The sequence below is a fragment of the Orcinus orca genome, chromosome 3, assembly GCF_937001465.1.
Source record: "Orcinus orca chromosome 3, mOrcOrc1.1, whole genome shotgun sequence".
Classification (NCBI taxonomy): Eukaryota; Metazoa; Chordata; class Mammalia; order Artiodactyla; family Delphinidae; genus Orcinus; species Orcinus orca.
The window spans coordinates 3,375,245-3,403,003 of record NC_064561.1 but is presented as its reverse complement, the minus strand read 5'-3'; the positions used below and the strand labels follow the sequence as shown (position 1 = coordinate 3,403,003).

Sequence of the window (27,759 nt, the reverse complement as noted above, 5' to 3'; positions counted from 1 at the left end):
GCTATTGTGAATAGTGCTGTAATGAACACGGGAGGGCAGATATCTCTTCAAGTTACTGGTTTCTTTTCCTCTGGATACATACCCAGAAGTGAGATTGCCAGATCATATGGTAGTTCTATTTTTAATTTTTTTTTGAGGAAACTCCCTACTGCACCAATTTACATTCCCACCAGTGGTGCACAAGGGTTCCCCTTTCTTTTTTCTTTTTTTTTTTTTAAGGGTTCCCCTTTCTCCACACCCTCACAACACTTCTTATCTCTTGTCTTTTTGATGAAGCCATCCTAACAGGTGTGGGTGACATCTCGTTGTGGTTTTGATTTGCATTCTCCTGATGATTAGTGATGTCAAGCACTTTTTCATGTACCTGTTGGCCATTTGTATGTCTTCTTTGGAAAAACGTCTACTCAGGTCCTTTTCCTGTTTGTGTGTGTGTCTGTTTTTGTGTGTCCATCTCTGCAGATACGTTGTTCTCTCCTGTGTGTCCTGCCCTGTCTGTGTCTCTGGGTCTATGTGTTTTTCCCTGTCTCTCGGTCACTATGTATGTCCGTGTATTTCACGCAGGTGGTTATCTGTCTTTCTTTATCTGTGCCGGTCTATGCCAGCCTGTGTGTTTCCCTCTCAGCCCGTATGTCCACTAAGACAGAATGCTTAGTCATCCTCACAGCTGAATAGGGACAAAACCCTTCAGAGATTGGGCTGGGAAAAAGAGGCCATAGCCAGGCATGCGGATAAGGATAATACGTCACACCTGAATGTTTAGAACTCAACAAGAATTTAAGGACTGAATAGCCAAACCTGTGAGCTGCAGTCAAACAGTTCTCAAAGGGAAGTGTGAGCCTTCAGATGCACTTATTAGGAGATGAGAAAAGTCCAAAACAAATAGCACATCAGCTTCAGCTGAAGAAAGAAAGAATGGAAGGGGCTCTCGGAGACTGAGTTCAGCTTCACAGATAGGGGAACTGCGGCTAAGAAAAGTTACGCCACTTGCCCAAGTTCACAGAACAGAGCAGTCACAGAAGAGCTGGGATTCAGAACCAGGTTTAGTCCCTCCCAGACCATTGTTCAAAGACTGTGGAGACTTTTAGCATCACTTGCTTTTGAATTCTTTTTTTAAAAATTATTTTACTAAAAAAAAATTAAGAATATGTCATGAATATAAGACAAGTGTGTTTTTGTTCTCTTCACTGAGCTTCCTGGTTGCTCAAATTTATTATAAATAGTACCTCTTGCTCAAAGAGTTGTCCCCATCCCCCAGGACAGACTGGCGCCTTACAAACTTGACCCTTGATTCCTAGATTGGGGGAAGTGGGGACTCAGCCTCAGAGACTCTTGGGTACCCACTCCCCAAAAGCAGGACTCAGGGGAAAGAAAAACTAGGTAGAAACAGGGTCGAGAAGGCGGTGGGCAGCCCACCTTCTGTCCTCACTCTGTCAGGAAGCAATTTTGCAATCCTGACCCTTCCCTTTCCCCTGCCTGGCTCAGGTCCAGCCCCTAACGGGAACAGGATGTGGGTGGAGACTTCCCAATGGCTGGTGCCCCTGTCCCCAGCCCAGGCAGGTATAAGGCCACCTTACCAGACCAAGGGAACCTGGATGGAAAAGAGAGAGGCCGCCATGTCCTCTTGGAGCCTAGAGCGAAAACAGAGGTATGTCCCCACCCCGCCCACCCTGGGCAGGCCTGGACACCAGGCAGTGCAGAGATCCATGGACATTCCGTCTGACCCACTGAAGTCACAGGGCCAGACGTAGGCCTGCAGGCTGGAACAGACTGACACTCAGGCTCCGTCTATGGACAGACTCATTCCCATACACACACTCCCTGCAGAAGGCCCAGGTAGTCCACGGGCTGTAGTAACCAAGGATGTTCAGGTGGTCTCTAGGGCTGCTGGGCTAGGGCATTACTGCTGGAGGGACCGGGAGGAACAGAAGCCCCAGCTCTCGAAGGGTTCCAGTACCAACTGTAAATCTCGCCATCCCAAAACCAAATGCCTCCCTCCAGACCTGTACAAGGCAGGATGCACTTTTCATGCTCAGAGTCCTGTCTGTATCTGGAGTCCAGAACTTTGGAGCAAGATGGGGCTGGGCACAGATAACCTAGACAGGGCTAGACAGAAAGAGGAGCAGCCCAGATGGGGAAACTGAGAATTCTGCTTGGGCGGGTCAGAGAAAGCTTTGTGGAAAGGGGGGCCATTGGAGTTGGGGTTTTGCAGGACGAGTAAGAGTTCATAGGCTCTGCCGTCAAAACATGGAGCCAGGGAGACAAGAAATGACCCAGAAAACAAGTGAGAGCAGAAGAAATTAGCAAGTTGGACTGCAAATAATTAATAGTCCATTGGGGCTGGGCTGACAATGGGGAAGGGTAGTATGTAGGGGTCAGACTAAGAAACTCAGGTTTCATAGAATTCTTCCTGGAACAGGAGCTACTTCTGGCAGCTGTGGCGGGGGGGTGGGTGTTGAGGGTGGAAGCCAGGAGAGGAGGAGGAGGGGACTACTACACTAGTCCAGGCCAGCAATGAGGCCGGGTGAAAGTAGAGGTGGGAAGAAGCAGGCAGATTCTGGGTATATTTTCACTTTGCTGGGTATATAATATCATTATTTTAACTTATTAAGCACTTTCTGTCATTGCCTGCAGCCCAATAGGCTGGGACTCCCATCTTTCTAGAATCCTCTTCCTGCTGCTGTTATCTGTGGTCTCAGCCCAGGGGGTCACCCCAAATCCAGACGCCTGCCTGGTGTCCCACTCGGGTAACGGCAGCTCCATCTCCTGCCAACCACCTGCCAGACTCCCCCACTACTTCCCAGCTGACACCGTCTACCTGGCCGTGGAGTTCTTCAACCTGACTCAGCTGCCTGCCAACACCCTCCAGGGCATCCCTAACCTCCAGGAACTGCACCTTTCCAGCAACCAGCTGGAGGACCTCTCCGCCAAGTTCCTGCTGCCTGTGCCTCAGCTAAAGGTGCTTGATCTGACCCGCAACGCCCTGACCCGGCTGCCTCCTGGCCTCTTCCAGGTCTCAGCTGCCCTCCACACCCTGGTGCTGAAGGAAAACCAGCTGAAAGTTCTGGAGGCCTCGTGGCTGCACAGCCTGAAAGCCCTGCGGCATCTGGACCTATCCGGGAACCAGCTCCAGACGCTGCCCCCTGGGCTGCTGGCCAATTTCACCGACCTGCTCATCCTTGATCTTGGCAATAACCAGCTGCAGACTTTGCCCCCTGACCTTCTGAGCGGCCCCTTGAGGTTGGAACGGCTGCACCTCGAGGGCAATAGGTTGCAGGAGCTCGGAAAGGGCCTTCTGGTGCACCAGCCAAAACTGCGCTACCTCTTCCTGAACAACAACAGGCTGGCCACGGTGGCAGCCGGCGCCTTCCGAGGTCTGCAGAAGCTGGACATGCTGGACCTCTCCAACAACTTGCTGACCACCGTGCCCAAGGGGCTCTGGATGTCCTTGGGGAAGGCTGCCGGAAACATGAAGGATGGCTTTGACCTCTCAGGTAATCCCTGGATCTGCGACCGGAAACTGGATGACCTCTTTGAGTGGCTGGTGGCCAACGAAGGCAAGATGTTCTTCCGCAATGACACACGCTGTGCTGGCCCTAAAGCCTTGAAGGGCCAAATGCTCCTAGTGGTGGCCAGGTCCCCTTGAAGCCTGGGGCTGGGGGCGGGGTGGGGAGGCAAGGCTTGGCAGGACGCCGCACCCCACTTAGCAAATAATCCCACCTTCTAAGGGTGAGGCTGGGCTTCCCATAGTTGCCGGGACCTGTTTCGCCCATGTTGCCACAAACACACCTCGGGCTCTTCCTGCTTTCTTGCCTCTGCTCAAGCTGTATCCTCTTCCAGAAATCTCTTTCCCCTATTTCCCAGGTCTCTTGGTCTCTGGCTCCTCCAACCTGTCCTGGCCACACTGAGGTTGGCTCATTCTGGCTCTGTCTCCCCCAGTTTCAGGGGTTCTCTGAGTGCAGGGCCTGGGGCTGGGTTCCCTCTTACTCGGCATCACTCGGTTTGAGGTCAGACTGGAAGGGGTTAATAAATAACTGTTGAACAGAATTGGATGTATTTGCTGTGTTCCTTGCATTCTCCCAAGGCGAATTCCTAGGTCTCCAGCATGAAGCAGAAGGAGAGGCATGCCATGAAATCCCAAATCGATAGCAGTTGGGATCTGATGGCTGTGTCTGCTCCTCCCCCTTTCCCCATCCTTGGATTTAACTGGTAATAAAACCCTGACCATTGCCCAAGGTGTCGTTTTACCAGTGGATTCCTTCCAGAGCTTGTGTCCTGGGGAAGGTTTAAATTAAACCAGATTGCTTCAGGGCTCCAAACAATTTTTCATGCTGGCCTGTGATAACCAGGGGAGCAGCTGCCCAGGACGAGCATGGGCAGGCTGGATGGGGCTGAACAGCTGGGCAGAGGCCCTGGGGGCTGTGTTTTCACAGCTCCAGAACCTCGGGGCCACCTTCCAACACAATGTTGGGCATGGTGGGGGTCGAGGTCGGACTGGGGGGACCCTGGGATGTTTGGGGCATGCTCGGTTTTTGCAGCTCCCTGGAAGGAGGGTCATGCCCACGTTGGTGGTCATTCCAGGTGTGGTGATGAAAGCCGGGGTTCTGCAGTCTGGCAGAGCTGTGTTTGAATCAGATTCCTCAATAGCTAGGCGACCCAGGGCAAGTGGTTTAAGTATTCTGATCCTCATTTTGCTCATCTGTAAAATGGGGATCCAAGTGAATGGGCCGGCCTGTCTTCCGGCTTAGTTAAGCGGCAGGTTTTAAAAAGTAAAAAGAAAGACCGTGAGGACTTGCCCAAGGTCACTGGGCGAAGCGGTGGGGGGCTGTGATCGCTCTCCACCGTCTCTGCGGCAACAGCAGTGAGGGTGACAGGTGGTCAAACTTAGCCAAGGAAAGTAACTCAATCCTTAGCATAGAGCGTCCCCAAGTTGCTATGGCAACCGCGGGGCGCTCTGGGAGCCCCTGGGTAGGGCGAGGGGCCCCGGAGCCCCGCCCAGGGCACGCCCCCCTCAGGCCTCTCCCTATTGGTCGGTCCCCGAAGGTCCCGCCCCCAAGTCACTATAAGGGGGGGCGGGGAAGGCTAGAGTCGGAGACCGGAGTCTGAGTCTGGGGTCTGCTGCAGCACCTTGGGGCTGAAGTTGAACGCGCCCGGGTGAGTGCCTCGCGGGCGGCATTCAGGAGTGCCCAGCAGGCCCGGGGGCGCGGTGGGTGGGTGGGTGGGAGGGCGAGAGCCCACTGGCTTGGGGAGAGGAGTGGTGTGACAGGCCGGAGCAGGTGGCTGAGACCCTTGGCCCAGTTGGCAAAAGCTCAGGACCCAGTTGGGAGAGGACTGGGGTTCTGAGGGCGCTGGGTGCGGACGGGAGAAGAACTGTAGGCGGGGAGTCTGAGGTCGAAGTCCCGCTCTGAGTCTACTTAGCTGAGTGACCTTGGGCCCATTATGGACCTGCTGTGTGCCTCAGTTTCCCTGTGTATCAAACTGGACTGTGGGTTTACTGGGATTCTGCAGCAACCACCTGCACCCCCGCAGGGGGCTGCTTGCACGGTTCCATCCCGGGCCAGGGCAACAGGGATCTTCCCTAACTGCAACGGAGGCAACAGCCCACACAGGTGAAGGCATTTGCCCAAAGTCACACAGCAGGTAATGGTCAGACTCGAACTCAGGTGTCTCTCTGCCCAGAGCCCATGCTTTGAATCACTGCAGGGCCTCCACTTTGTCAGAGGTTCTCTACTACGCACCTGCTGTGTGCAGAGCCCTGTGCATGCATTGTCCCTGCCCAGGGCGCTCTGAGGTAGGCATTATCATTACCTCCTTTTGCAGGTGACCCTTGCCCGGGTCACCAAGCCCAGCCAGACAGAACCCAGGGCCTGGGTGGGAGCCGGGAGGGCTGGCGTGCAAGGGCCCATCACTCTGTCCTGCCCCCAGGGTGACCCTGTTTGCAGTCGGCATGTCAGAAGACGAGGCGGCTCAGGCCCCCAGACCCAGCTTGTGGGAGCAGGACCAGCAGGTAAGGGGCTGCACCTCCCATGGAGCTCGGCACGGGAGGAGGTGGGGGGGCAGTCCCTCCTGGGACAGTTTCAGACTGGGTCCCCCTGCCCTTGCTTCGAGCACCTTACTCTGAGGGCATTTTGGAGCGTGGTTGGGGGAGGCACATTCTACCCATTTCCCAGAGGGGCAAAGTGAGGCCCAGGGAAGGGTGTGTCTCTGGGGTGTGTCTCTCCAGACACTCTCAGCCAGCTTACCTGGCCTCTGCCCAACTCTCTCCCACTCCCATCTCTGGGTCTCTACCTGTATCTCTCTGTTTCTGTGTCCACCATCATGGCACTCTTAACAACAATAATAATAGCAATCACGGCGTATACTCTGCATCATTCACTGTTCCGAGCGCTTCACATGTTGTACTCCTTGAATCCCCATCACAGCCCTAGAAACCCAGTTTACAGATAGGGAGACTGAGGCACAGAGCAGTTCACGCACTTTCCCAAGCTCACACAGCTTGGAAGTGGAGAACCAGAACTGAACGCAGGTGGTCTTGCTCCAGAGGCTGTGCCCTTAATAACCAGACACTAATGGCTCTTCCCTCAAGGAGACTGAGTCTTTCAGAACTGGTCCCGCTCTGTGTATGCTGTTGAGAACAGGAGCTCTAGGCGCACCTCGGTGTGGGTGTCCATTGCCTGCGTGCAGCTGCGCTCAATATACTTACCCCCCACCCCTCTCACCTGCCCCTCGTCCCCGCCCAGAGAGGGTGAGTGGGCTCTCTAGCATGTGGCTGAGCCCCCCCCTGATCCACCTGGGACCCCTCTGACACCACCCCTTCCTGCAGAACGTGGTGCAGCGTGTGGCGGCCCTGCCCCTGGTCAGGGCCACGTGCACCGCAGTCTCCGATGCTTACAGCGCCGCCAAGGACAGGCACCCGCTGCTGGGCTCCGCCTGCCGTCTGGCTGAGCACTGCATGTGTGGCCTGACCACACGTGCCCTGGACCACGCCCAGCCGCTGCTCAGCCACCTGCAGCCCCAGCGTAAGTCCCCCTGGCCAGAGTCCTGGGTCCTGTGGTTTGTCCCACTGCCCCACCCTCTCATGCTCTATCTGCATGACAGCTGCTGCAGTGGACCCCCTGAGACGGGTGTCCCTCTGCAGTCTCACCTATGCTGTGTGCCTTTACTCTGTCCACCTGCCTGTCCCCCATCCACCTGTGTCATCCCCTCTCTTGGTCCTCCTGCCTGTGCCATCTCATCCTCCATTCTCTGCCTGTCCCGTCCCCCATTCTACCTGCATCCCTCGTGCCCTCTGCCTCTGCTTATTTGTCCCTCTGTAGTTTGATCACCTGCCCGTCTGCCCTTAGCTGTTTCCTTGGGGCCCCCCTCCTTTTGTCCCCATCTTGTCTGTCTCACTGTCCTCCTCCCTTTGGCTAGCCTGATGTGCCTTGGGTCCCTTTGCCTGTCCAATCTCCCTCCCCTGTCTGCCCCTTCCTCCACCCGTCCTGAGCCTGTGACCAGCTCAGGGGGTCCAACCTGGCAGTGGGGTTGGGGGACAGAGAGACCCTCGGCCTCGCATCTGACCGAGGAAGGGGATCACCTGAGGGTCCCAGCCCAGGGCCTCGCCTGCCTCCTTCTCAGCCGGCTTGTGTGACCTTGAGCCTGCTTGCTGGGGCGTCTGAGCTGGACATGGGTGAGGAGTCACCTTGGTGCTGGCAGCAGCGGTGGCAGGGCAGAGGCGGGAAGGGCAGAGAGGCAGGGTCCAGCCTGGTGGCTCACCCACACACTCAGGGTCCCGGCCCCTCGCAGGGGGCCAGCCAGGTGCCCCCTCTGTCTTTCCCTCCGTGTGTGTGTGTGTGTGTGTGTGTGTGTGTGTGTGTGTGTATGTATGTGTGTCTCCTTTTTTCTCTGCCTCTCCCTCCAGCATCCCCTCCCTCTATGTCCCTGTGTCCCTCTCTCCCTTGACATCTCCCCAATTCTCGCTCGCTGCCTCTCTGTCTCCAGTGGCCACAGTGAACGATCTCGCCTGCAGGGGCCTGGACAAGCTGGGGGAGAAGCTGCCCTTTCTCCAGCAACCTTCAGAGACGGTACCCAGCACCACCAGATGGTGGGGAAGCTGTAGGGGGTGGAGGTGGCAGCGAGAAACGCAGCCTGAACACCTGGGCCAGCCGGACTCCAGGACCCAGTCAGGCTTTGGTTAACTGGAACAAAACAGCCGCCAGATGAAAATAATTGAGACCTGTGTTTACTGAGCACATAATATGTGCCAGCTGGTGCTGGGGATCCCTTCAGCAATGCCGTGAGGAAGATTTGATTTTCCTCCATTTTATAAGAGGGGAGATTGTGGCCCAGAGCCAAACAGGGGCCAGGAGTCCTTGCCTCGCAGCCTCAGGGAGCTGGGGGCAGGGGAAGGGAGCCGGAGACCTACAGCAACTGGAGCTGGGCCCCTTCCGCCAGGTGGTGACCTCGGCCAAGGACGTGGTGGCCAGCGGCGTGACAGGCGTGGTAGGCCTGGCTCGGCAAGGCCGCCGCTGGAGTGTGGAGCTGAAACGATCCATGAGCCACGCCGTGGACATAGTGCTGGGCAAGTCAGAGGAGCTGGTGGACCACTTTCTGCCCATGACTGAGGAGGAGCTTGGTAAGGCCAGAGCCCTCCCCGCTCGCCCCTGAATCGTCCTACCCATCCCTGGAGGTTACGGATCAGAGAGGGCCCGGCCTCACCCAAGGCCACATAGCAGATCAGTAGGGGAACATGGAGCTCCAGCCCAGGCCTGACCTCCCCCAACCCGCATCCTACTAGAAATCTGACTGCCCAGAGCCCCGAGAGTATATGGGGCTTATAGACTTGAGGGCCATGGCCTCCAGCTGGTGGCCCTCCTTACTGTAGTATTTGGCCTGTGCAATGCCTTTAAAATGATTTAATTCATCACATGCATTTAAAAATCAGGTTTTGCCCTACAAATCCTGATTTCTAACTTGCCTTGGAAAATCAGATATTTGGGTTGAATGGCGTCCTCCCCTTTACGTGGTTCCCTTGAACCCCACCATTCTCCAGTGTTCTGCATCTAGTCCGTTGACCCTGGAGACCATCTGACTTCCAAACCCTGCTTTATGGCACTGGAGGAACATGGGGCGTGCCCCCTCCTTCGCAGAAAGGCTGTGAGCCATTTTTGAAGCACCTTCTGTGGGCCAAACACTAGTAAGCGACTCTTTCATTATTATAAGCTCCATTCACAGGTGAGGAAAATCGAGGTAAAGAGACCCGGGATTTGCACCGAGGCAATCAGTAAAGTGGTTACGAGTGCCTGGGTTTGAATCCTGGGTCGGCCTCTTGCACCCCGTGGGACTTCACCTCTCTTTACCTTGGGTTTCCTCATCTGTAAATAGAGCTAATAATAGTGCCTACATCGTAGGACTTGGGGACGGTCGTATGAATTGATATTGTAGAGGGGAAATATACAAGCTGTAGGAGCCCATGGGTGTGTCCACCCAGAAGCGGAGGGCGTGGCCACACTGACTCCCCTCCCCATCCCGTCCTCCAGCGGCTCTGGCAGCAGAGGTTGAGGGCCCGGAAGTGGGCTCCGTGGAAGAGCAGCGGAGACATCAGGGCTACTTTGTACGCCTGGGTTCCCTGTCGGCGCGGCTCCGCCACCTGGCATACGAGCACTCTCTGGGGAAACTGAGGCGGAGGAAACACCACGCCCAGGACACGCTGGCCCAGTTGCAGGAGACTCTGGAGCTGGTGAGAGCCCTCTGCCTGCCCCCCTTTCCCACCCCGTGATGCCGGCCAGCATGCGTGGATTGAGTGCCCGCGGACTACCTGGTCCCTTGCTAGTCTGAAAGGGGGAGGCGGAACCGTGTATGTGCAGGGCTGGGGCAGAGGAGGGACCCGGGGCTGGAGGCATTCAGTGGCGGTCAAGGCTCAGCCTGGGGAGGCAGAAAGAGGTTTTGTGGAGGAGGGGAAGTTATAGGCGGTTAAGATGGATGGGAAGAGAGTGAAGGTACCTCTTCCCGGGCTCTCCCATCACCAATCACAATCTTCCCAGCCTTTAGGTTCTAGCTGATAACCCAGCTTCTTTCCCCGTTGTGCATCGCTCCCTGCTCCAGAGGAACATAACAGCTCCTGTTTTCTGTGTTTGATGAGTTCAGATGCCCCTAACCTGCTCCTGCTGCATCCCGCTCCCCATCTCAACTGATGACAGCCCTGTCCTTCCAGGGCCTCAGGCCAAAACCTGGGAGTCACCCTCAACTTCCCTCTTCTCCTCCTCTCCCACATCCGACATGTCAGCCAGTACTGTTGGCTCTGCCTTCAAAGTCTACCCAGAACCCGCCCACATCTCCTCCTTCCTCTTGCTCCACCTGGGTCCAGCCATGATTACTCAACCATGGTCCTGGTTTCTCATCCTGGACCCCACAGTCTGTCCTTCCTGAAGCAGCCACCAGAGGGCACCTGTGAGCACCGGAGTGGGCTACTTTCACTGAGCAGCGTGTCCTCAAGGTTCATCCATGTTGTAGCGTGTTTCAGAATTTCCTTCCTTTTTAAGGCTGAATAACAGTCATCCCTCAGTATCTGCGAGGGATTGGTTCCAGGACCCCCCACGGAAACCAAAATCCGAGGATGCTCAAGTCACTTCTGTAAAATGGCACAGTTCTGCATCCACCGATTCAACCAACTGCGAATCTTGGTTGAATCCTCAGATGCAGAGCCCGTGGATACGGAGGTCAGACTGTGTTCTACTGTGTGGATCACAGTTTATTTCTATTAATCTTCTAATACCTGCCCTGTCCTGGGCACTGAAGACCCAGTGACCCCCTCAGGACACTCACAGTCCAGTAGGGGGACTAGGGTCATGATGGGAGAGCATGCTGGGTTCTGTGGGATCCACCCAGCCAGGAGCCGGGGAAGGGAGGCTTCTTGGAGTGGGTGACGTCTACAGTGAGACTTGAACTGAAGTGAACCAGGCAGCGGGATGGGATGGAGAGGAGAGTGTTCCTAGCAGAGGCACAAGCATGGGCAAAACCTGGCAGTGAGTCTGAGTTTCAGGGGAACCACAGGTCTCAGGTCTGGCCATGGGCAGGGGAGAAAATGAGCAGATCGGCCAGGCTGGATCAGTAGGCGCGGAAAGTTTGCATACAGTGGATGTTCCGTAAGTGCCTATTGAGGCCAGATCCACGCTAGGGTCCTGGTTCCCCCAACACTCCAAATCCTCCAGTTCTGACTACTATGGTCCCCGTCCCCACAGATTGACCACATGCAGTGTGGAGTGACGCCCATCACCCCAGCCCACCCTGGGAAGGTGCATGAGCTGTGGGAGGGCTGGAGCCAGCACTCCCCAGAGAACGGCCGCCGCAGTCAGGTAAGATGGCATGGAGGAGGGGGGTTGGGGGGGCGTGGGGGGGGTTCTGGATCTGCCAGGGGTTGCCAGGGGCGGGGCTCCAGCCAGCTCCAACCAAGTACTGAGGTCAGCTGGTTGGAGAGTCTGTGGGGAAACTGAGGCAGGGCGGGGGGTCCTGTAGGGGTCCATCCGGGACACCCAGGCCCCTCCCCTCCCTTCTCTCCCTTCTCTCCCTTCTCTCCCTACTCTCCCTTCTCTCCCTTCTCTCCCTACTCTCCCTACTCTCTCTCCCTTCTCTCCCTTCTCTCCCTTCTCTCCCTTCTCTCCCTTCTCTCCCTTCTCTCCCTTCTCTCCCTACTCTCCCTACTCTCCCTACTCTCCCTACTCTCCCTACTCTCCCTACTCTCCCTACTCTCCCTACTCTCCCTACTCTCCCTACTCTCCCCCCACCACCCCGCCCCCCGCAGGCAGAGCTGGAGACCCTGGTGCTGTCCCGCAGCCTGATGCGGGAGCTGCAGAGCACCGTGGACGCGCTGGAGACTAGCGTGCGGGGCCTGCCTCCCAGCGCCCGGGAGAAGGTGGCCGAGGTGCGGCGCAGCGTGGACGCCCTGCAGGCCGCCTTCGCCGACGCCAGCTGCTTCGAGGACGTGCCGGCGGCCGTGCTGGCCGAGGGCCGGGGCAGCGTGGCCCGGGCCTACACGTGCGTGGAGGAGCTGCTGGAGCTGGTGGTGCAGGCCGTGCCCCTGCCCTGGCTGGTCGGGCCCTTCGCGCCCATCCTCGTGGAGCGGCCCGGGCCTCCGCCCGACCTGGAGGCCCTGGTAGATGAGGTCGTGGGGGGGCCCGACCCCCGCTGGGCACACCTGAACTGGCCGGCCCAGCAGAGAGCCTGGCAAGCCCAGTACGGGGATGGGATGGGCCTCTCCGGGGACATTCCCGAGGAGGAGCCTGAGCCCCCCAGTCGCCGCAAGCACACCCTGATGCCAGAACTGGACTTCTGACCCGATGGGGCCGTGGGGCAGCGAAGGCAGCTGGAGGCCGTCCTGCACCCCGAGATCCCTGCTGCCCCCTAGCGGCCATGCATCAGCATTACTAGCTGATGCCTTGGCCTTGGCCCAGGCAGAGTTGGGGGCTGGGGACCTAACTCTGAATCCTAGATCAGCTTCACTGATATTAGACCCTCCCCAGTCTTTCCCTTGGACATATGAGGACTTGAACCTAACTCAGGTCTGACTAGCCCTAAGCTGCATTCACTGGCTGTGGTCCCGCATTGCCCCACCCCAAGAAGCTGATCGAAACTCCCCAGAGAGTTGCATGTTTTGCCCAGATAGAAGTACACGCTTCTGTTTGGGGTTTTGAAAAGTGAGTGTCCCCTTCCTCCCCCAGCTTGTCTATCCCGGACTGAGGGGTCCCCAAAGATGCTTCAACAGCTGGACCTGCCACACCCACTTGCTTTGCTGTTTGGGGTTTTGCTCTCCAGAATAAAGGTGCTTCGTGTTGTCCAAAGGCCAGTGGCCTCTGTTCCAGCCGAGGTGGGTCTCAGTGGCGGGGTGCTGGGGGCCTCAGAGGTGTGCGACCGTATGGCACAAGCCAGGGTTCGAAATTTGAAAGGAGTGATGCGTCGCTGACCAACTGGACATCTTGTCTGGAGTTCCACGGTTAGTGCCCCACCCACTCGGGTTAAGCATTCAGATGGAGGTTCCTGGAATGGAAGCTGTTCTCACTTTAATGAATTTCTTGGAAACTGCAAAGGATCAAGAGGAGGGGGCTGAGGGGGAGCAGCCCCTCCTATGCCCTCCTCACTGGACCTGTAGGAGCTGAACTTGCTGTGGCTTCTCTGGCTGCACTGGTCAGGATGGGGGACACAAACGCAGGGTAAGGGGCACAGGCCAGTCTCGTGGGGGCCCCTGTCCTCTGACCGTGTTCTTCGCTGTCCCTTAAACTCCCCTGTGGCCAGGCAGGGTGTTAGGAAAGCACAGTCTGATGTGGTGAGGTCAGGGTGTTCCCTGGCTTCCTTGGGACCTGGTCCAGGGGTGGCTCTGGGAGTCCCAACCACTTCCCACCAGTTAGATTCACTTCCCTGCCCCTCCTCGGGAATGTCTGTGGCTCCCTTTGCCCTCAGACCAAATGTCCACGCTCCTCACCTTGGCATTTGAGGACTTCCAGTTTCATCCTTGGGCTGACGGAGACACTGCTGCGGTCCCACTGAATTGTGCACATTCCCCCACCTCAGGGCCTTTGTTCAGGCTGTGCCTGGAATGCCTCCCCCCCATCTCTCAGCTACATCTCATCCATCCTTAAGTCCAGCCCCAATGACACCTCCTCCAGGAAGCCTTCCCTGACTCTCCCCTGGTGGGATAGCTCCAACCCTCTGCAGCCCACCTTCTTGGGGCTCCAAGTTGCTTTCTGCCTGGACATAAAACACAGGCAGCCTTGCCTTCTCTTCCCTCACAAGGCTGGGGGCTCCTGGAGGGCCAGGCTTGGTGAGGATGAGCCGAATGACACACAGAAGGGGCAGGTGACAGAGGGATCGGCTCAGGCAAAGCCATGGCAGTGGAGAATCAGTTTGATCAGCCCTGAGGGGAGGGAAAGAGCATGAGGTAAGTCCTGGAATTTGGGGGGAGGGAGCAGTAGTTAAGGCCCTGAGGTTGAGTCCCTGCCTTGCCTACAAACAGATGGGTAAGCAACTGCTCCTCTCCAGACCTCAGTTTTCTCCTCTGTGAAACAGGTATGAAAGTAGGAGTAAGGTAGCAGCCCTCAATCCTAGTAGGCCGTTCACCGGTGGAAGCTATCGATCATTCACTCATTCGTTGGTTTACTTAACAAATAGTTATTAAATAGCGCCTGCTGTGTGCCAGACAGTCTTGCACCCTGTGGGCACGGCAGTGAGGAAAATGCAGAAAAATTCTGCCCTCTAGGAGTGACAGACCATAAACAAGAAAAATACGTAAATTATTTGTCTTAGTAGGTGATGAGAAAAGCTGGAGGATGGGGAGTGTGCAGGGGTACAAGGAGGGCGATATTTTTTAAAATAGGAGAGGAGGGGTCCAGGAAGACCTTTCTGAAAAGGTGACATATGTGCAAAGATGGACGAGCATTCCTCACAAAGGGCAGCTGGTGCAAAGGTCCTGGGACAGGACCGGGCCTGGCGTGTGGGAGGAACAGCCAGGAGGCCCGTGTGTCTGGAGCAGAGTGAGCGAGGGGGAGAGAGGGAGGGGGGAGGGGGGAGGGCAGGGAGGGGACAGGGTGGGTCTTGTGGGCCACAGGAAGGACTTGGGCTTTTACCCTGAGGGAGGTGGGAGCCCTGGAGGGCTGTGGGCAGAGGAAGGAAGGGACCTGACTCGGTGTTTATGATCATTTTTGTTACTTTTGCTGGGTTTCTCCCCCTTCGCTATGCTGTGGCAGCCCTGCGGAGAGGGGAGGGAAGGGAAGAGGCACACCCTGTGTTTCCCACCCCCCTTTGCCACCACCTTTGGGAAGCATTGGCTGAGGAGTTTGGGAGACACCCCTGTTTTGTTCCCCAACTGTTTGGCAAACACAGTGATGGCTCCAAGGAAACGACCTGGGGGTCATCAGGCCCAGTGGCTGGACCTTCCCTCCTCCCAGCTTAGCACCCAGAGCCATCAACTGGACACAGCTGGGGTCCCTGTCCCAGGGGCGGGCAGGGGGCATTGAAGGAGGGCGTAGCAGTCGTTTCTCTGCCTGCACACCCACCCACAGACAGCCTACTGGCAATAGGCTCTGGATCTGGGTTCAAATCCTGTCTCTGCCACTTCCCAGCTCTGTGGCCTCAGGTACAGGATGCCTCTTCCAGGAATCCACCCTCGGCTGGCCCAAGCCCACCAGGCCTGGATCTCATTTCTAGGGCACCTCCAGTTCTGTTGGTGTCCTGTCTTGGTCTGTATTTAGGCCCTTTCTCAAGGGAAGTCCCTTCTGGAGAGTGACACGTCCCCTCACTGCTCAGGACAGACCCTGCTCCTGTCTTTCTGCCTGGACAATGCTAAGCTGATGTTTGTTGAGCACCTGCTAGGTACCAGGCACTGGGGTTAACAGGTTACATGCGTGACCTCATTTCACGCTCACAACTACCCTATGAGTTGGTCCGTTTAGCTGAACATTTATTAAGTTGCCAACTGTGTGCCAAGTATTGTTCTATTGCAGGGGACACAGCAGTGAACAAAAGACAGGCCTGGTGGAGGTGAGGGAAGAAGCTGTGTGGGTGTCTGGGGAAGATGCTCCAGGCAGAGGGAATAACAGGTGCAAAGGTCCTGGGGCAGGGCCATGCCTGGAGATTTGGAGGAACAGAGAGGAGGCCTGTGTGGCTGAAGCATGGTAAGTGAGGGGGGCAGAGAGGGAGGGAGATGAGGGCAGGGAGGAAGGTAAGACCTTGTGGGCCACGGTGAAGAGTCTGGAGGGGGCAACTGAAGCACAAGGATGGTAACTGGCCAAGGTGGCCCAACAGAGCGACTTGAACGATGCCCATCACACAGATGGAAATCAGAGGCCGAGAGTGTGCAGGCTGTGCCTTGAGGGTACAGGACGGCCCGTGAATCACTCAGCCTGGTGGGGGTGGGGGCCACGGGCAGAGGCTGCCCAGTGCTGAGAGCAGGGGAAAGGTGCTGGGCCCGGGGCCCACGCTGGAGCGGGCAGTCACGTGACTATCCAGGGCCCTCCCTTGGCCCACTGGCCGCCTGCCTCTGCCGGCCAGGCCGGCACCACCCCAGACCCTATAAGGCCTGGGAGCTGAGAGCAGGGCTGTGCTGCCTGTCACTCCAGGGGACCCTCACACGGTCCAGGTGAGCAATGCCAGGGTGAGGCTGGCCTCCGGGCGGGTATCGGGGGACTGCTCAGGGTTATGGGTGTGGGGCAGGAGGCCCGGGACCCGCCATTCATGCCCCCTCTCTGCCCTTCCAGCTGCTTAGAGGATTACCATGTCTGCTCAAGATGAAGGAGGCCGGGATCCCCCCAAACCCAAGGGCAAGGTGAGGGCAGGCGTGGGAGGGAAAGATCACAACTGGGGCCTGGAGAGACCCCAGAACCTTGGGAAGGTGACCTCCACAGTCCTGGGGTGTGGAGGGGCTTCCCGGGGGTGTGTGTGGGGGCCTCCCGGGGGTGTGTGGGGGAGGGAGGGCTCTGAAGGCCACAGTGCCAATCTTCCCTCCGGTCCCAAGCTGGAGGGTGGGGGGTGGGAGGATGCACTCAAGCCTCAGTTCTTTCCTTGCTGTGTTACCCTGTGCCAGCCTCGGCCCCTCTCTGAGCCTCAGTTTCCTCAGCTGAGAAATGTGGGCCACGGAAGGAAAAGGAGAGAGACCCAGAGGATGAACTTTCTCTCTGTCCATGGGAGGCAGGCTGAACCTGCCCATTGCTCAGGCGAGGAGACTGAGGCTCAGAGTGGCTGAGGTCATCCAGGAGCAAGGCCTGAGGCAGTTTGGGAACCCAGGGCTCTCTGATGCTCCCCTCACCCCACCGCCACCACGGCCTGGCTCTGCTCATGCTGCCCCCCACCCCATGTAGACCCTGGGCAGCTTCTTTGGGTCCCTGCCTGGCTTCAGTTCTGCCCAGAACCAGGTGGCCCACGCCCACAGCTCAGCGAGAGAGGCCCGGCCGGTCGCCCATCCCACAGGTGCTCCAGCTGCCGAGACTGCCCAGCCCCAGGCTGAGGGTGAGTGGACAGCTCCATGGAGGCGGGAGCTATGGAGATGGACCCCTGCAGGGACTTCTGCCCATCTTGGGGGTTCTTCATAGGTGCCTGCGTCACCTCAACAGACCCCACGCAGCTGGCGTGCTCATTTAGCGCCAGATGGGGACCTGAGGCATAAATATAAGTGGCCCAAGGGGGCATAGCCAGCAATGCCCCCCACATTCTCAACCCCCCCGTCCACCTTCCATCACCCCGTTTCTGACGCCCTGTGGACCAGGGGCTGGGCATTCTTCATGTCTAAGCTCATCAAAGATTTTGATCCTGGTTCCAGAGAGGGGCAGCAGCTTCCCTGGCATCACACAGCCTGCTCAGCTGGGGTGCTCGGGGCAGCCCTAGCCCCAAGTCCTGAAGGGGGCTGGTGCAGGGGAGCTCAGGCTAGGGCGGCCGCTCTGGGCCCAGAGCCGGAGGCAGCTGACTTCTGCTCCACATACCCAGGCCCGGCAGGCGGCTGCCAGCTGTGGTGGAGTGGGGCAGGGCGGGGCCCCAAGTCCTCTCCCTGCATCACCCTGGGTGGGCGTCCAGCACCCAGGACCCAGGCAGAGAAAACTCTAGAGAACCCCTGCTCCAGGAGACCGCTCCTGGGGGTTGAGGGAGCCAGACCCATGGCCGTGGATGTCACCTTCTGCCGTCCCTGGCAGGGCAGCTGGGACATTCCTGACCTTTTGGGCTGTGCCCACTGATTGTGCAATGGGCTTCAGGGTGGCTGATGCCAGTGCGTGTCCCTCCCTGGGTTGCTTGATTGGCTCTTGTCCCCACAGTGGCCACCGACCCGGAGCAGACGACCAGGGACGTTGAGAAGACGCTGCCGCTTTCAGACAGGGTGAGAGGGGCTGGCAGAGCCTGGTCTGGTCTGACGGCCTCCGCCTCCCCTTGGGTACCTCCTCCTGGGATGTTTCAGTTCCTGCCGTCTGGGGGTTGTCATAGGCCAAGGAGCAGGCAGACACCCCAGTGGGATTCCAGGCCAGTCTTCCCCTCTGAGCCTCTGTTTCTACATCTGTGAAATGGGTGCAGTACTGCCTTACTGCCTGGCACCATGAGGCTCCATCCGGTCTACAGACACCCCCCACCCCCACTCCAGTTCTGTGCCTAGCACATTACGACCCAAACAGTGGTAACTCACTCACCCTGTGTCAGGCTCTGGGCTCAGTGTTTACATATGCTGCTTAATAGTTAAGCCTTCCAACCGTCCTGCGAGGAAGGGAGCAATAGAACCCCACACAAAAGCTGAAGCACAGAGAAGCCAAGCCACCTGCCGAAGGTCACACAGCAAGACATTGTAGCATGGGATTTGAACCTTGGGCAGTCAGAGGCTGAACAGTGGCCAACGATGCATCCACCTTCGGTCCTGGATGACCGGGGACCGCCCATATAACCACGTCCCCAGGGCCAGGGCAAGCGGAGTGGCTGATGTAAGACTGCTGAGGGCCATAGCAGGGTGACAGAGCCCTGATACAACCCTTCCGCCCAGCACACACCCCACACTGGAGTCTTCCTCGACTCCGCTCTGCCCTCAGCTCAGCCAGATCTGAGCATCTCGGAGGGCAAAGAACCACCGGGCTCACCCTGTGGCCCAAATTAAAATGGACCCCGGCAGCTGAGGGCCCCCCTCCCCACTTTTTCACTCCTCCCCCTCCACCCCTCTTCAATTGCATTAATGGAGCACCTGTTCCCTGCAAAGTGCTTCAGGCACCTTGACTCAGTTTTCCCTACCAATCTTTGAAGGAGGTGCTGTTTTTATTGTTTTTGTTTGTTTGTTTAAATGGCTGGGAGGGGATTCTTTATTTATTTATTTATTTTTGGCTGCGTTGGGTCTTTGTTGCTGTGCATGGGCTTTCTCTAGTTGTGAAGAGCGGGAGCTACCCTTCGTGGCGGTGCGCGGGCTTCTCATTTTGGTGGCTTCTCTTGTGGAGCACGGGCTCTAGGCACGCGGGCTTCAGTAGGTGTGGCTCGCAGGCGCTAGAGTGTAGGCTCAGCAGTTGTGGCACATGGGCTTAGTTGTTCCGTGGCATGTGGGATCTTCCTGCACCAGGGCTCGAACCCATGTTCCCTGCGTTGGCAGGCGGATTCTTAACCACTGCACCACCAGGGAAGTCCAGGAGGTGCTGTTTTAATTGCCACTCTTCAAATGAGGCTCAGAGAAGGGATGTGGCTTGCCTGAGGTAACACAGCAAGTGTGGGAAAGAGCTGAACCCAGGTCTCTGTGGGCAAGATGCCCACTTGAGACGATGCTGGGCAGGAGGCAGGTGGTGAGAATAACATTTCAGGGCTGCTCAACTTCAGTCGTCTTGCCCACTCAGGGCCGGGTCATCCTGTGTGGGGCCGTCCTGGGCACTGGGGGTTGTTGAGCAGCATCCCTGACCCCACCCACTCACTCAATGCCAGGAGCACCCTCTTCCCTGAAGTTGTGATTGTCACAGATGTCCCCAGACATCGCCCAGTGTCCCCTGGAGGAGGGGGGCAGGATCACCCTGGGTCACCCCTAACCCTGGGTTAAGAACCCCTGAATTGGAAATAGGAAACTGCTGGTTGAACCTGGGTGGTGGCAACCCTGAGGCCATCACAGCCCTTCAGCAGTCTGGATGAACGAGAGGAAACTGCCCTGATTTTTGACCTACCAAGTTATCGACAGTTTCCTATGGCTCAAACCCAATACTTGGCCCTGTACTTTTCCAGTTATTACTTTTCTAAACATAGATACCCAGATCCCCTTCTCTGACTTGAATACATGCATGCTAACAAGCATTTGGCCTCCTCCGATTTCTCCCCGTGATGGGGAAACCTGTCTCAAAATTGCCATAGAGATTAGGCAAGATGAAGAAAACATGGAATCCAATGGCTTACTGAGCACAAGGCTAAGGGATATTGAGCAAGGAGGGTCCCAGAGGTGCTAGGGAAGAGCTGTCAGCAGTGGGGGATCTATTGTGTCAGGGGAACCACGTGGCGCTGTGACAGAGCTCAGCAGGCTGTATCCTGGAAGCCAGGGAGGGAGGTATGTCGGGGTGGGAGGTGAGCAGGCTGGGCCTCTGGGAGGAAGGTCCCACTCCCCAGGGCATGTTAGGGATGAGGTGGAGATCTGGGGAAGGGTGGGGAGTGAGGTGTCTAGCACTCTCTGCTTGATCACGAATGTCCTTCCTCATCAGGTCATCTCCAGGACAAACGACCTAGTGTGGTCCAAGATGACCAGGACCAAGGATGCGTTCTCGTGTGGGATGGCCAACATCGTGGACACAGCTAAAGGCGTGGTCCAAGGAGGCCTGGGCATGACCCAGTCCACACTCACAGGCACCAAGGATGCAGTGTCCACTGGACTCACTGGGGCAGTGAACATGGCCAAGGGCACCGTCCAGATGGGCATGGACACCACCAAGACTGTCCTGACAGGCACCAAAGATGCAGTGTCCAGTGGGCTCACTGGAGCAATGGGTGTGGCCAAAGGAACCGTCCAGATGGGTGTGGACACCACCAGGACCGTCCTCACAGGCACGAAAGATGCAGTGTCCAGTGGGCTCACTGGGTCAGTGAACATGGCCAAGGGCACCGTCCAAACTGGCATGGACACCACCAAGACCGTCCTGACAGGCACCAAAGATGCAGTGTCCACTGGGCTCACTGGAGCAATGGGCGTGGCCAAAGGAACCGTCCAGATGGGCGTGGACACCACCAAGACCGTCCTGACAGGCACCAAAGATGCAGTGTCTACTGGGCTCACTGGGGCAGTGAACATGGCCAAGGGCACCGTCCAAACTGGCATGGACACCACCAAGACCGTCCTGACAGGCACCAAAGATGCAATGTCCACTGGGCTCACTGGGGCAATGGGCGTGGCCAAAGGAACCGTCCAGATGGGCGTGGACACCACCAAGACCGTCCTGACAGGCACCAAAGATGCAGTGTCTACTGGGCTCACTGGGGCAGTGAATATGGCCAAGGGCACTGTCCAGACCGGCATGGACACCACCAAGACCGTCCTAACAGGCACCAAAGATGCAGTGTCCACTGGGCTCACTGGAGCAATGGGTGTGGCCAAGGGAGCCGTCCAGACAGGCGTGGACACCACCAAGACTGTCCTCACAGGCACCAAAGATGCAATGTCCGCTGGCCTCACTGGGGCAGTGAACATGGCCAAGGGCACTGTCCAAACTGGCATGGATACCACCAAGACCGTCCTGACAGGCACCAAAGATGCAGTGTCCACTGGGCTCACTGGGGCAGTGAACATGGCCAAGGGCACCGTCCAAACTGGCATGGACACCACCAAGACTGTCCTGATAGGCTCCAAAGATGCAATGTCCGCTGGCCTCACTGGAGCAATGGGCGTGGCCAAGGGGGCCGTCCAGACGGGCATGGACACCACCAAGACCGTCCTGACAGGCACCAAAGATGCAGTGTCCACTGGGCTCACTGGGGCAGTGAACATGGCCAAGGGCACCGTCCAGACGGGCGTGGACACCACCAAGACCGTCCTCACAGGCACCAAAGATGCAATGTCCGCTGGACTCACTGGGGCAATGGGCGTGGCCAAAGGAACCGTCCAGATGGGCGTGGACACCACCAAGACCGTCCTGACAGGCACCAAAGATGCAGTGTCCAGTGGGCTCACTGGGGCAGTGAACATGGCCAAGGGCACCGTCCAAACTGGCATGGACACCACCAAGACCGTCCTCACAGGGACCAAAGATGCAATGTCCGCTGGCCTCACTGGAGCAATGGGTGTGGCCAAAGGATCTGTCCAGATGGGCGTGGACACCACCAAGACCGTCCTGACAGGCACCAAAGATGCAATGTCCGCTGGACTCACTGGAGCAATGGGTGTGGCCAAAGGAACCGTCCAGATGGGCGTGGACACCACCAAGACTGTCCTGACAGGCACCAAAGATGCAATGTCCGCTGGACTCACTGGAGCAATGGGTGTGGCCAAAGGAACCGTCCAGATGGGCGTGGACACCACCAAGACTGTCCTGACAGGCACCAAAGATGCAATGTCCGCTGGACTCCATGGGGCAGTGGGTGTGGCCAAAGGAACCGTCCAGATGGGCGTGGACACCACCAAGACTGTCCTGACAGGCACCAAAGATGCAATGTCTGCTGGACTCCATGGGGCAATGGGTGTGGCCAAAGGAACTGTCCAAACTAGCATGGACACCACCAAGACCGTCCTCACAGGGACCAAAGATGCAATGTCCGCTGGCCTCACTGGAGCAATGGGTGTGGCCAAAGGAACCGTCCAGATGGGCGTGGACACCACCAAGACTGTCCTGACAGGCACCAAAGATGCAATGTCCACTGGCCTCACTGGCGCAATGGGCGTGGCCAAAGGAACCGTCCAGACCGGCGTCGACACCACCAAGACTGTCCTGACAGGCACCAAAGATGCAATGTCCGCTGGCCTCACTGGAGCAATGGGCATGGCCAAGGGGGCCGTCCAGTCGGGCATGGACACCACCAAGACTGTCCTCACAGGCACCAAAGATGCAGTGTCCGCTGGCCTCACTGGAGCAATGGGCGTGGCCAAGGGGGCCATCCAGACTGGCGTGGACACCACCAATACCGTCCTGACAGGCACCAAAGATGCAGTGTCCACAGGGCTCACTGGGGCAGTGAATGTGGCTACAGGGGCTTTGCAAACTGGGCTGAATACAACCACAAATGTTTCAGCTGGCACAAGGAACACCATCTCCAGTGGCATGGCTGGTGCCGTGAACGTGGCCAATGCTGCTGCCCAGTGGGGTCTGGACACCTCGAAGGCTGTCCTCACCGGCACCAAAGACGCCGTGTCCACTGGGCTCACCAGGGTAGGGAACGTGGCCCGAGGAGGTGTGCAGACTGGTCTCGGAACCATCCAGAACTGGTTACCTGTTTCCCAGGATGCTGCCTCTGGTGGACTCGCCACTTCCGGAGCCCCAGATGAAGGAGAACAAACCATCCTGAACCCTCATGAGGCTCAGTCTTGTGGGGTCTCCAGGCCCCCGGACACTCTGTGTGCACGCCTGGACCTTGCTGGGAAAGCCACCACTAATACAAAGGGCCTCGTGTCAGCTGAGGTGACTTTCACCCCAGAGGCCGCCCTGGGCAAGAAGGATGATGTAGGGCCTGGGGCCACCACTTGCAGCCAGGAAGGAGCCCGGGGCTTTGCAACACTCCGGCACACACTGGAGGAGCTGGGGGAGATCTTCCAGCCCATGAGCGCCGAGGAGCAAGGTGAGAACAAGACAGGCTGGTGCCAGCTCCCAGGGGCCCGGTCGTCTGTACAACGCATGCCCCTGACGCCCGAGGGGCCTCTCGGGTTGAGCGACCCTGTCTTCCCTTTCAGCTCAGCTGGCTGCCTCCCAGCCCCGGCTGAGGGAGGCCATGGCCGACCAAAGCAGCTACTTCGTGCGTCTGGGCGACTTGGACCCCAGCTTCCGCCAGCGGGCTTTCGAGCACGCCTTGAGCCACCTGCAGCAAGGCCAGTTCCAGGCCCTGGACGTGCTGGCCCAGCTCGAGGACGCCTTCTGGCTGGTAAGAGCCCTCCCTTCTACCAGTGCCTTCCTCAGCCACACGTGGGGGACTCGACAGACACACACTGAGCACCTAGTAGACAATGGCCGTCGGCCACTCAGTCACGGGTCTGCTCTCAAGGAGCTTGTATTCCAGGGAGGAAGATGGACACAAGACCCAATACTTGCCACCAACGGGGTTGCAGAGAGGGAAACAAGACAGTCGTGCAGAGAGGGGCAGGGCAGGAGCGTGTCTGTTTGAGCCAAGTCGTGTGGAAAGTGGGGACCGCAAGGACAGACAGTGGCCTGAGAACAAGCTAGGTGTGTTCCAAGGAGCAGAAGGGCAGCCGGCGGCAGGGGTGGGTAAAGTGAAGGCGCTGACAGGGTAGGGGGAACCGATGCGATCTGGGTGGGGTTCAGTGATGCAAGGAAGGGCCCAGCGGAAGGTGACTTGAACACCACCGTGGGGACAGGCATGGAGCCAGCGGGGTCATGCCCTCTCGCCAGCCCCACTCACCCCTCCGCCCCAGGCTTTCTCCCCCTGCAGCACCACTGACACCCACGCTGGCTCCTTGCGGGTGCTGGGGCTGACCTGCCTGCGGTAGGAAGTTTAGTGGCCTCCCGTCTGTGGCTGATGCAGACGGTGATGGACCCCCAGGTCTGAGCACCTCTAGGTTCTCAAGGTCACGGGTCGTCAGTGTCGAACAGCCCCATCTACACAGGTGGCGAGGAACCCAGACATGCTGCCTGAGTGGGGATCCCTGGGATGCGCGCAGGCATCTGTTTTCCGTCATGCCCCAGGGGTCTGTGGTGAGCCGCGATTTGAGGACCACTGCTCCAACCCAGAGGGTCTCAACGGGGCAGTCGTGCCCCCAGGGGACACTGGGCCATGCCTGGGGATGTCTGTGGTGGTCCCCCAGCGGGGGGGGGGGGCCTCCTGGCATTGAGTGGGTGGGAGCAGGGAGGCTGCTCCACACCCTGCAGCGCCCAGGACTGGGGGCTGAGGGTTGGCCTGATGCAACAGAGGTTTTATTTAAGGGGATCCCTCTGGCTACTGTGGGGAGGACAGGCCACCAGGGTCAAGGGCCAGAGCCACGAAATGAGTGAGGTTTCTGCAAAAATCCTGGCAAATGCTGAGGGGGGCCTTGGGAGTAGCATCGGCGGTGGCAAGAGGCAGTTGGGTTCTGGATGTGTTTCCAAAGCAGACCTACCAGCTTAGGTGTGAGACGTGAGAGAGAGAAAAGACCCTATGAGGCCTCGGGGACTTTTAGCAGGGGACACCTAGAAACGCCCTGGGTGGGTGGGTGGTGAACATTAAGGCTTGGTCTTGGACAGGGTAACCTGGAGATGACTAGTAGGCCCCCCGATGGAGTCGCCGGGGTTAAGAGCTGGGAGGGTGATGGAAAGTTGGAGTCAACATTTGGTCCACTTGCTGAGCTCTCAGGAGGATAAAGGAAGATTAGTCAATGTGGTTGGGGGGCTCCTATGTGCTAGGGACCCAAAAAGCAAGGAGAAAAAGGTCCTGACAGAGCTCCCACCCAAGGCTGGGAGATAAACAACAAAGAAACTCACGGTAACTCGACAGTGATAGGCCTCTGAGGAGAGACGGAGATCTGGCAGGGAGGGCCTGGGGGGGCCACCGTACTGGGCCAGAGGAAGCATGTTTCAGGCTGAGTGGGCAGCACGTGCAAAGGCCCTGAGGCAACAACATGCTTGACGTGCTCGAGGGACAAAAGGAAGCCAGCGTGGCCGGAGCAGGGAGCACAGCGGGATGTCAGCAGGAGGTGAGGTTGCAGGTGTCCTGAGCAGGCCACACAGGCCATGGTGAGGAACTGGATTCGGTCCAAAGGCCACTCACTGGGAGATGTGGGAGGATTTTGAGCTGGGGTGCGACATGGTGCCCCTGCTGTTCTGCTGAGCTCCCTGACAACCTGATGAGGAATTTGGATTATTGCCTCTTTACGTGAACCATCCTGGTGCAGCTGGCCCTAAACCTTTCCACCACGCCACAGGAAAGGTAGACACGAAGCTCCAGGCCAGGCCTGGGAATGCCGCCCCCGGGGGAGTATCGGGGAGGTCCCTGCCAAGAAGGCCTCATGTCTCTGCTGGGCTCTTTCCAGATTGAGAAGGCCCAGCAGGCTCCAGACCGGCAGCCGTGGCCGGACCAGGACCTGAGCAGCCAAGCCGGCGCCCAAGAGGTGCGTACCAGGGGGCCGGCACTCCTGCCCCTCCCCTCCAGCCCCGCTCACCTCCCTCCTTCCGTCCACAGGTGCCAGCCGCCGGGGCTCTGTCCAGGGTCTGCAGCCTTGTCCAGCAGCTCCATGTGGCCTACAGCAGCCTGGCCTCCGGCCTCCAGGGCCTCCCCGCCGAGCTCCGGTGGCAGCTCAGGCAGGCGCGGCACAGCCTCTGCGAGCTCCACAGCGTTGTCTCCTCTGCCGCCTCCGTGGCGGAGCTGCCAGCCGAGCGCCTGGCCCAGAGCCGCCAGGGCGTACGCCAGGCGTGGCAGGGGCTGGAGCAGCTGCTGGAGACCGTGCAGCACAGCCCTCCACTCAGCTGGCTGGTGGGGCCCTTCACCCTGCACCCCAATGGGCAGCAGTTGTAGGCGCCCCTCCCCCACCCGAAACCAGCCCCAACCCCCGGAAGCTCCGGGCCCTGCCGGCTGGCACCCCACCTTTCTCCCTGAGCACGGCTGGCCCTTCTGGCCGAGGAGCCCAGGGCGGCTAAGACCCTCGATGCCGGCGGGGGGGCCCAGGCTTCACCTGAAGATCTCAAGCAAGCGCTTCATTTAGGAACAAGAAGGGGAGTTGTGCCTGTCATGAAGGTTCTCCACTCAGCACCCCCAGTAGGGCCCTTTCATCTTTTATCTCTGGGGGGGGGGGTCTTCCACCCCAGCCTGGGCCCTCTAGCTATACCAGCTTGGCAGGCGGCCCTGCTCCTCCATCCTGGGCTCCAGGCAGCTCCGTCCTCGCTCTGAAAGCCCACGCCCCTCAGCAAACAGCGCATGCCCGAAGGTACCAGAACGCCACCATCATCCTGAGGCAGGTAGGCCCCCACCGCCTCTGCCGACCCCTGGCCTGGCCCAGGGGCTTCATGAAGGCAAAGCTGCAGCAGCCACTGACAGCTGAGGACCGGACTGTCCGGGCGGGGTGGGGTGAGTACACGTCCCTTCCTGCTGCAGCCCACTCACCCGGCAGCGCCCCCTGGCCCTGGGTGATCACAAGGACCCCACAGATGATGTTCTCAGGTCCCTGGGCCCAGAGGCTGCCGATGAAGGAATAAAGGGGCTCCCTCACACGGGATGGGGCCCTAGGGAGCACGTGACAAAATGTGCTCGAGGGACTCCAGGTGGTCCAGTGGTAAGGACCCTGTGCTTTCACTGCCGAGGGTGCGGGTTGGATCCCTGGTTGGAGAACTAAGATCCCACAAACCACAAGGCGCAGCCAAAAAAACCAAACAGAAAAACGTGCTCGACACACGTTCAGGTCTCAGTCACGTGCTCCAGGCCAGAGACCAGCAGCCCCTGGACAAGGGCCCCTTCCTTCCCGCCGTGCTCTCCCTGGATCCTTGGGGCGCCCTGCGAGGTGGGCTGCACATGGGAAGGTGGGACAACAGAGGGCCAGTCCCCCTGCTCCCCGGGGCCCCGGGAGATGCTGAGGGAGCTGCTGCATCAGAAGTCCAGCGGCCCGAGGCTTGTCAAGCGCCCCCTTTCCACGCCTGCAGCCCCCCTATCTGGCCGCCTCCTTGACGGAGGAAGCGAAGCGGCCCTGCTTCTCAGAAATCACCAGGTGCTCCAAGCCCCAGGACGGATGGGCCAGCTCTCCCCAGAGGGTCACCACGGCTGCCAGGGGCCACAAGGGGCCCTGCGCCACAGGAACTGGCCGAGGCAAGACACGGGGACCAGTCCGGGAACTTCCCCGAGCCTTTCCTTCCTCACTCCCCATCACGGACAGCCATCGGAGGGGGTGACACTGGAAACAGTCGTTCATGGAAACCGAGCTCAGCGACAACCTCAAATCCAACCAAACCAGACCAAACCAAACGGGGCAGGGGGCGGGGGCAGTACGCCAGGCCCAGGGAGCAAAACCACACCACGCCTCTCTCTCAGCCGGGACAGAGGGGCTCAGCCACCGGCAGGACAGGGGATACACGGTCGAGGCCACCGTTTAACCAGCAACCGCCACGTGCAGGTGCCTGGCTGGGCGCCGCACACACATCCCCCATCTGAATCCAAGCGACAGGTGAGCACAGAGAAGCCCAGAGTGTGGGGCGTCACTCG

At 58.5% G+C, this 27,759-nt stretch overlaps 3 protein-coding genes across 4 annotated transcripts; all 3 read left to right on the top strand.

Moving 5' to 3' along the window:
* Positions 1-1,507: 1,507 nt before the first annotated feature.
* LRG1 (leucine rich alpha-2-glycoprotein 1) lies at positions 1,508-4,044 on the top strand. The gene is made up of 2 exons (XM_004277227.4): positions 1,508-1,645; positions 2,632-4,044. The coding sequence occupies exons 1-2, from the start codon at positions 1,593-1,595 to the stop codon at positions 3,641-3,643; spliced, it is 1,065 nt and encodes a 354-aa protein (XP_004277275.1). The 5' UTR covers positions 1,508-1,592; the 3' UTR covers positions 3,644-4,044.
* A 979-nt stretch (positions 4,045-5,023) lies between these two features.
* PLIN5 (perilipin 5) lies at positions 5,024-12,812 on the top strand. Of its 2 annotated transcripts, none has more exons than XM_004277226.4 (8): positions 5,024-5,151; positions 5,923-6,004; positions 6,821-7,016; positions 7,978-8,060; positions 8,431-8,611; positions 9,516-9,715; positions 11,217-11,330; positions 11,777-12,812. In XM_004277226.4, exons 2-8 carry the CDS (start codon positions 5,945-5,947, stop codon positions 12,305-12,307), a joined length of 1,365 nt encoding a protein of 454 aa, XP_004277274.1. In that variant the 5' UTR covers positions 5,024-5,151; positions 5,923-5,944; the 3' UTR covers positions 12,308-12,812. The 2 variants fall into 2 exon arrangements, with proteins under 2 accessions (XP_004277274.1, XP_033256722.1); XM_033400831.2 differs by lacking the exon at positions 5,024-5,151 and adding an exon at positions 5,769-5,788.
* Positions 12,813-16,026: 3,214 nt separating this feature from the next.
* On the top strand, positions 16,027-26,937 carry PLIN4 (perilipin 4). The gene is made up of 8 exons (XM_049707552.1): positions 16,027-16,102; positions 16,221-16,288; positions 16,821-16,968; positions 17,766-17,827; positions 20,148-23,205; positions 23,318-23,505; positions 25,604-25,681; positions 25,753-26,937. The coding sequence occupies exons 2-8, from the start codon at positions 16,238-16,240 to the stop codon at positions 26,083-26,085; spliced, it is 3,918 nt and encodes a 1,305-aa protein (XP_049563509.1). The 5' UTR covers positions 16,027-16,102; positions 16,221-16,237; the 3' UTR covers positions 26,086-26,937.
* The last annotated feature ends 822 nt before the right edge of the window (positions 26,938-27,759 follow it).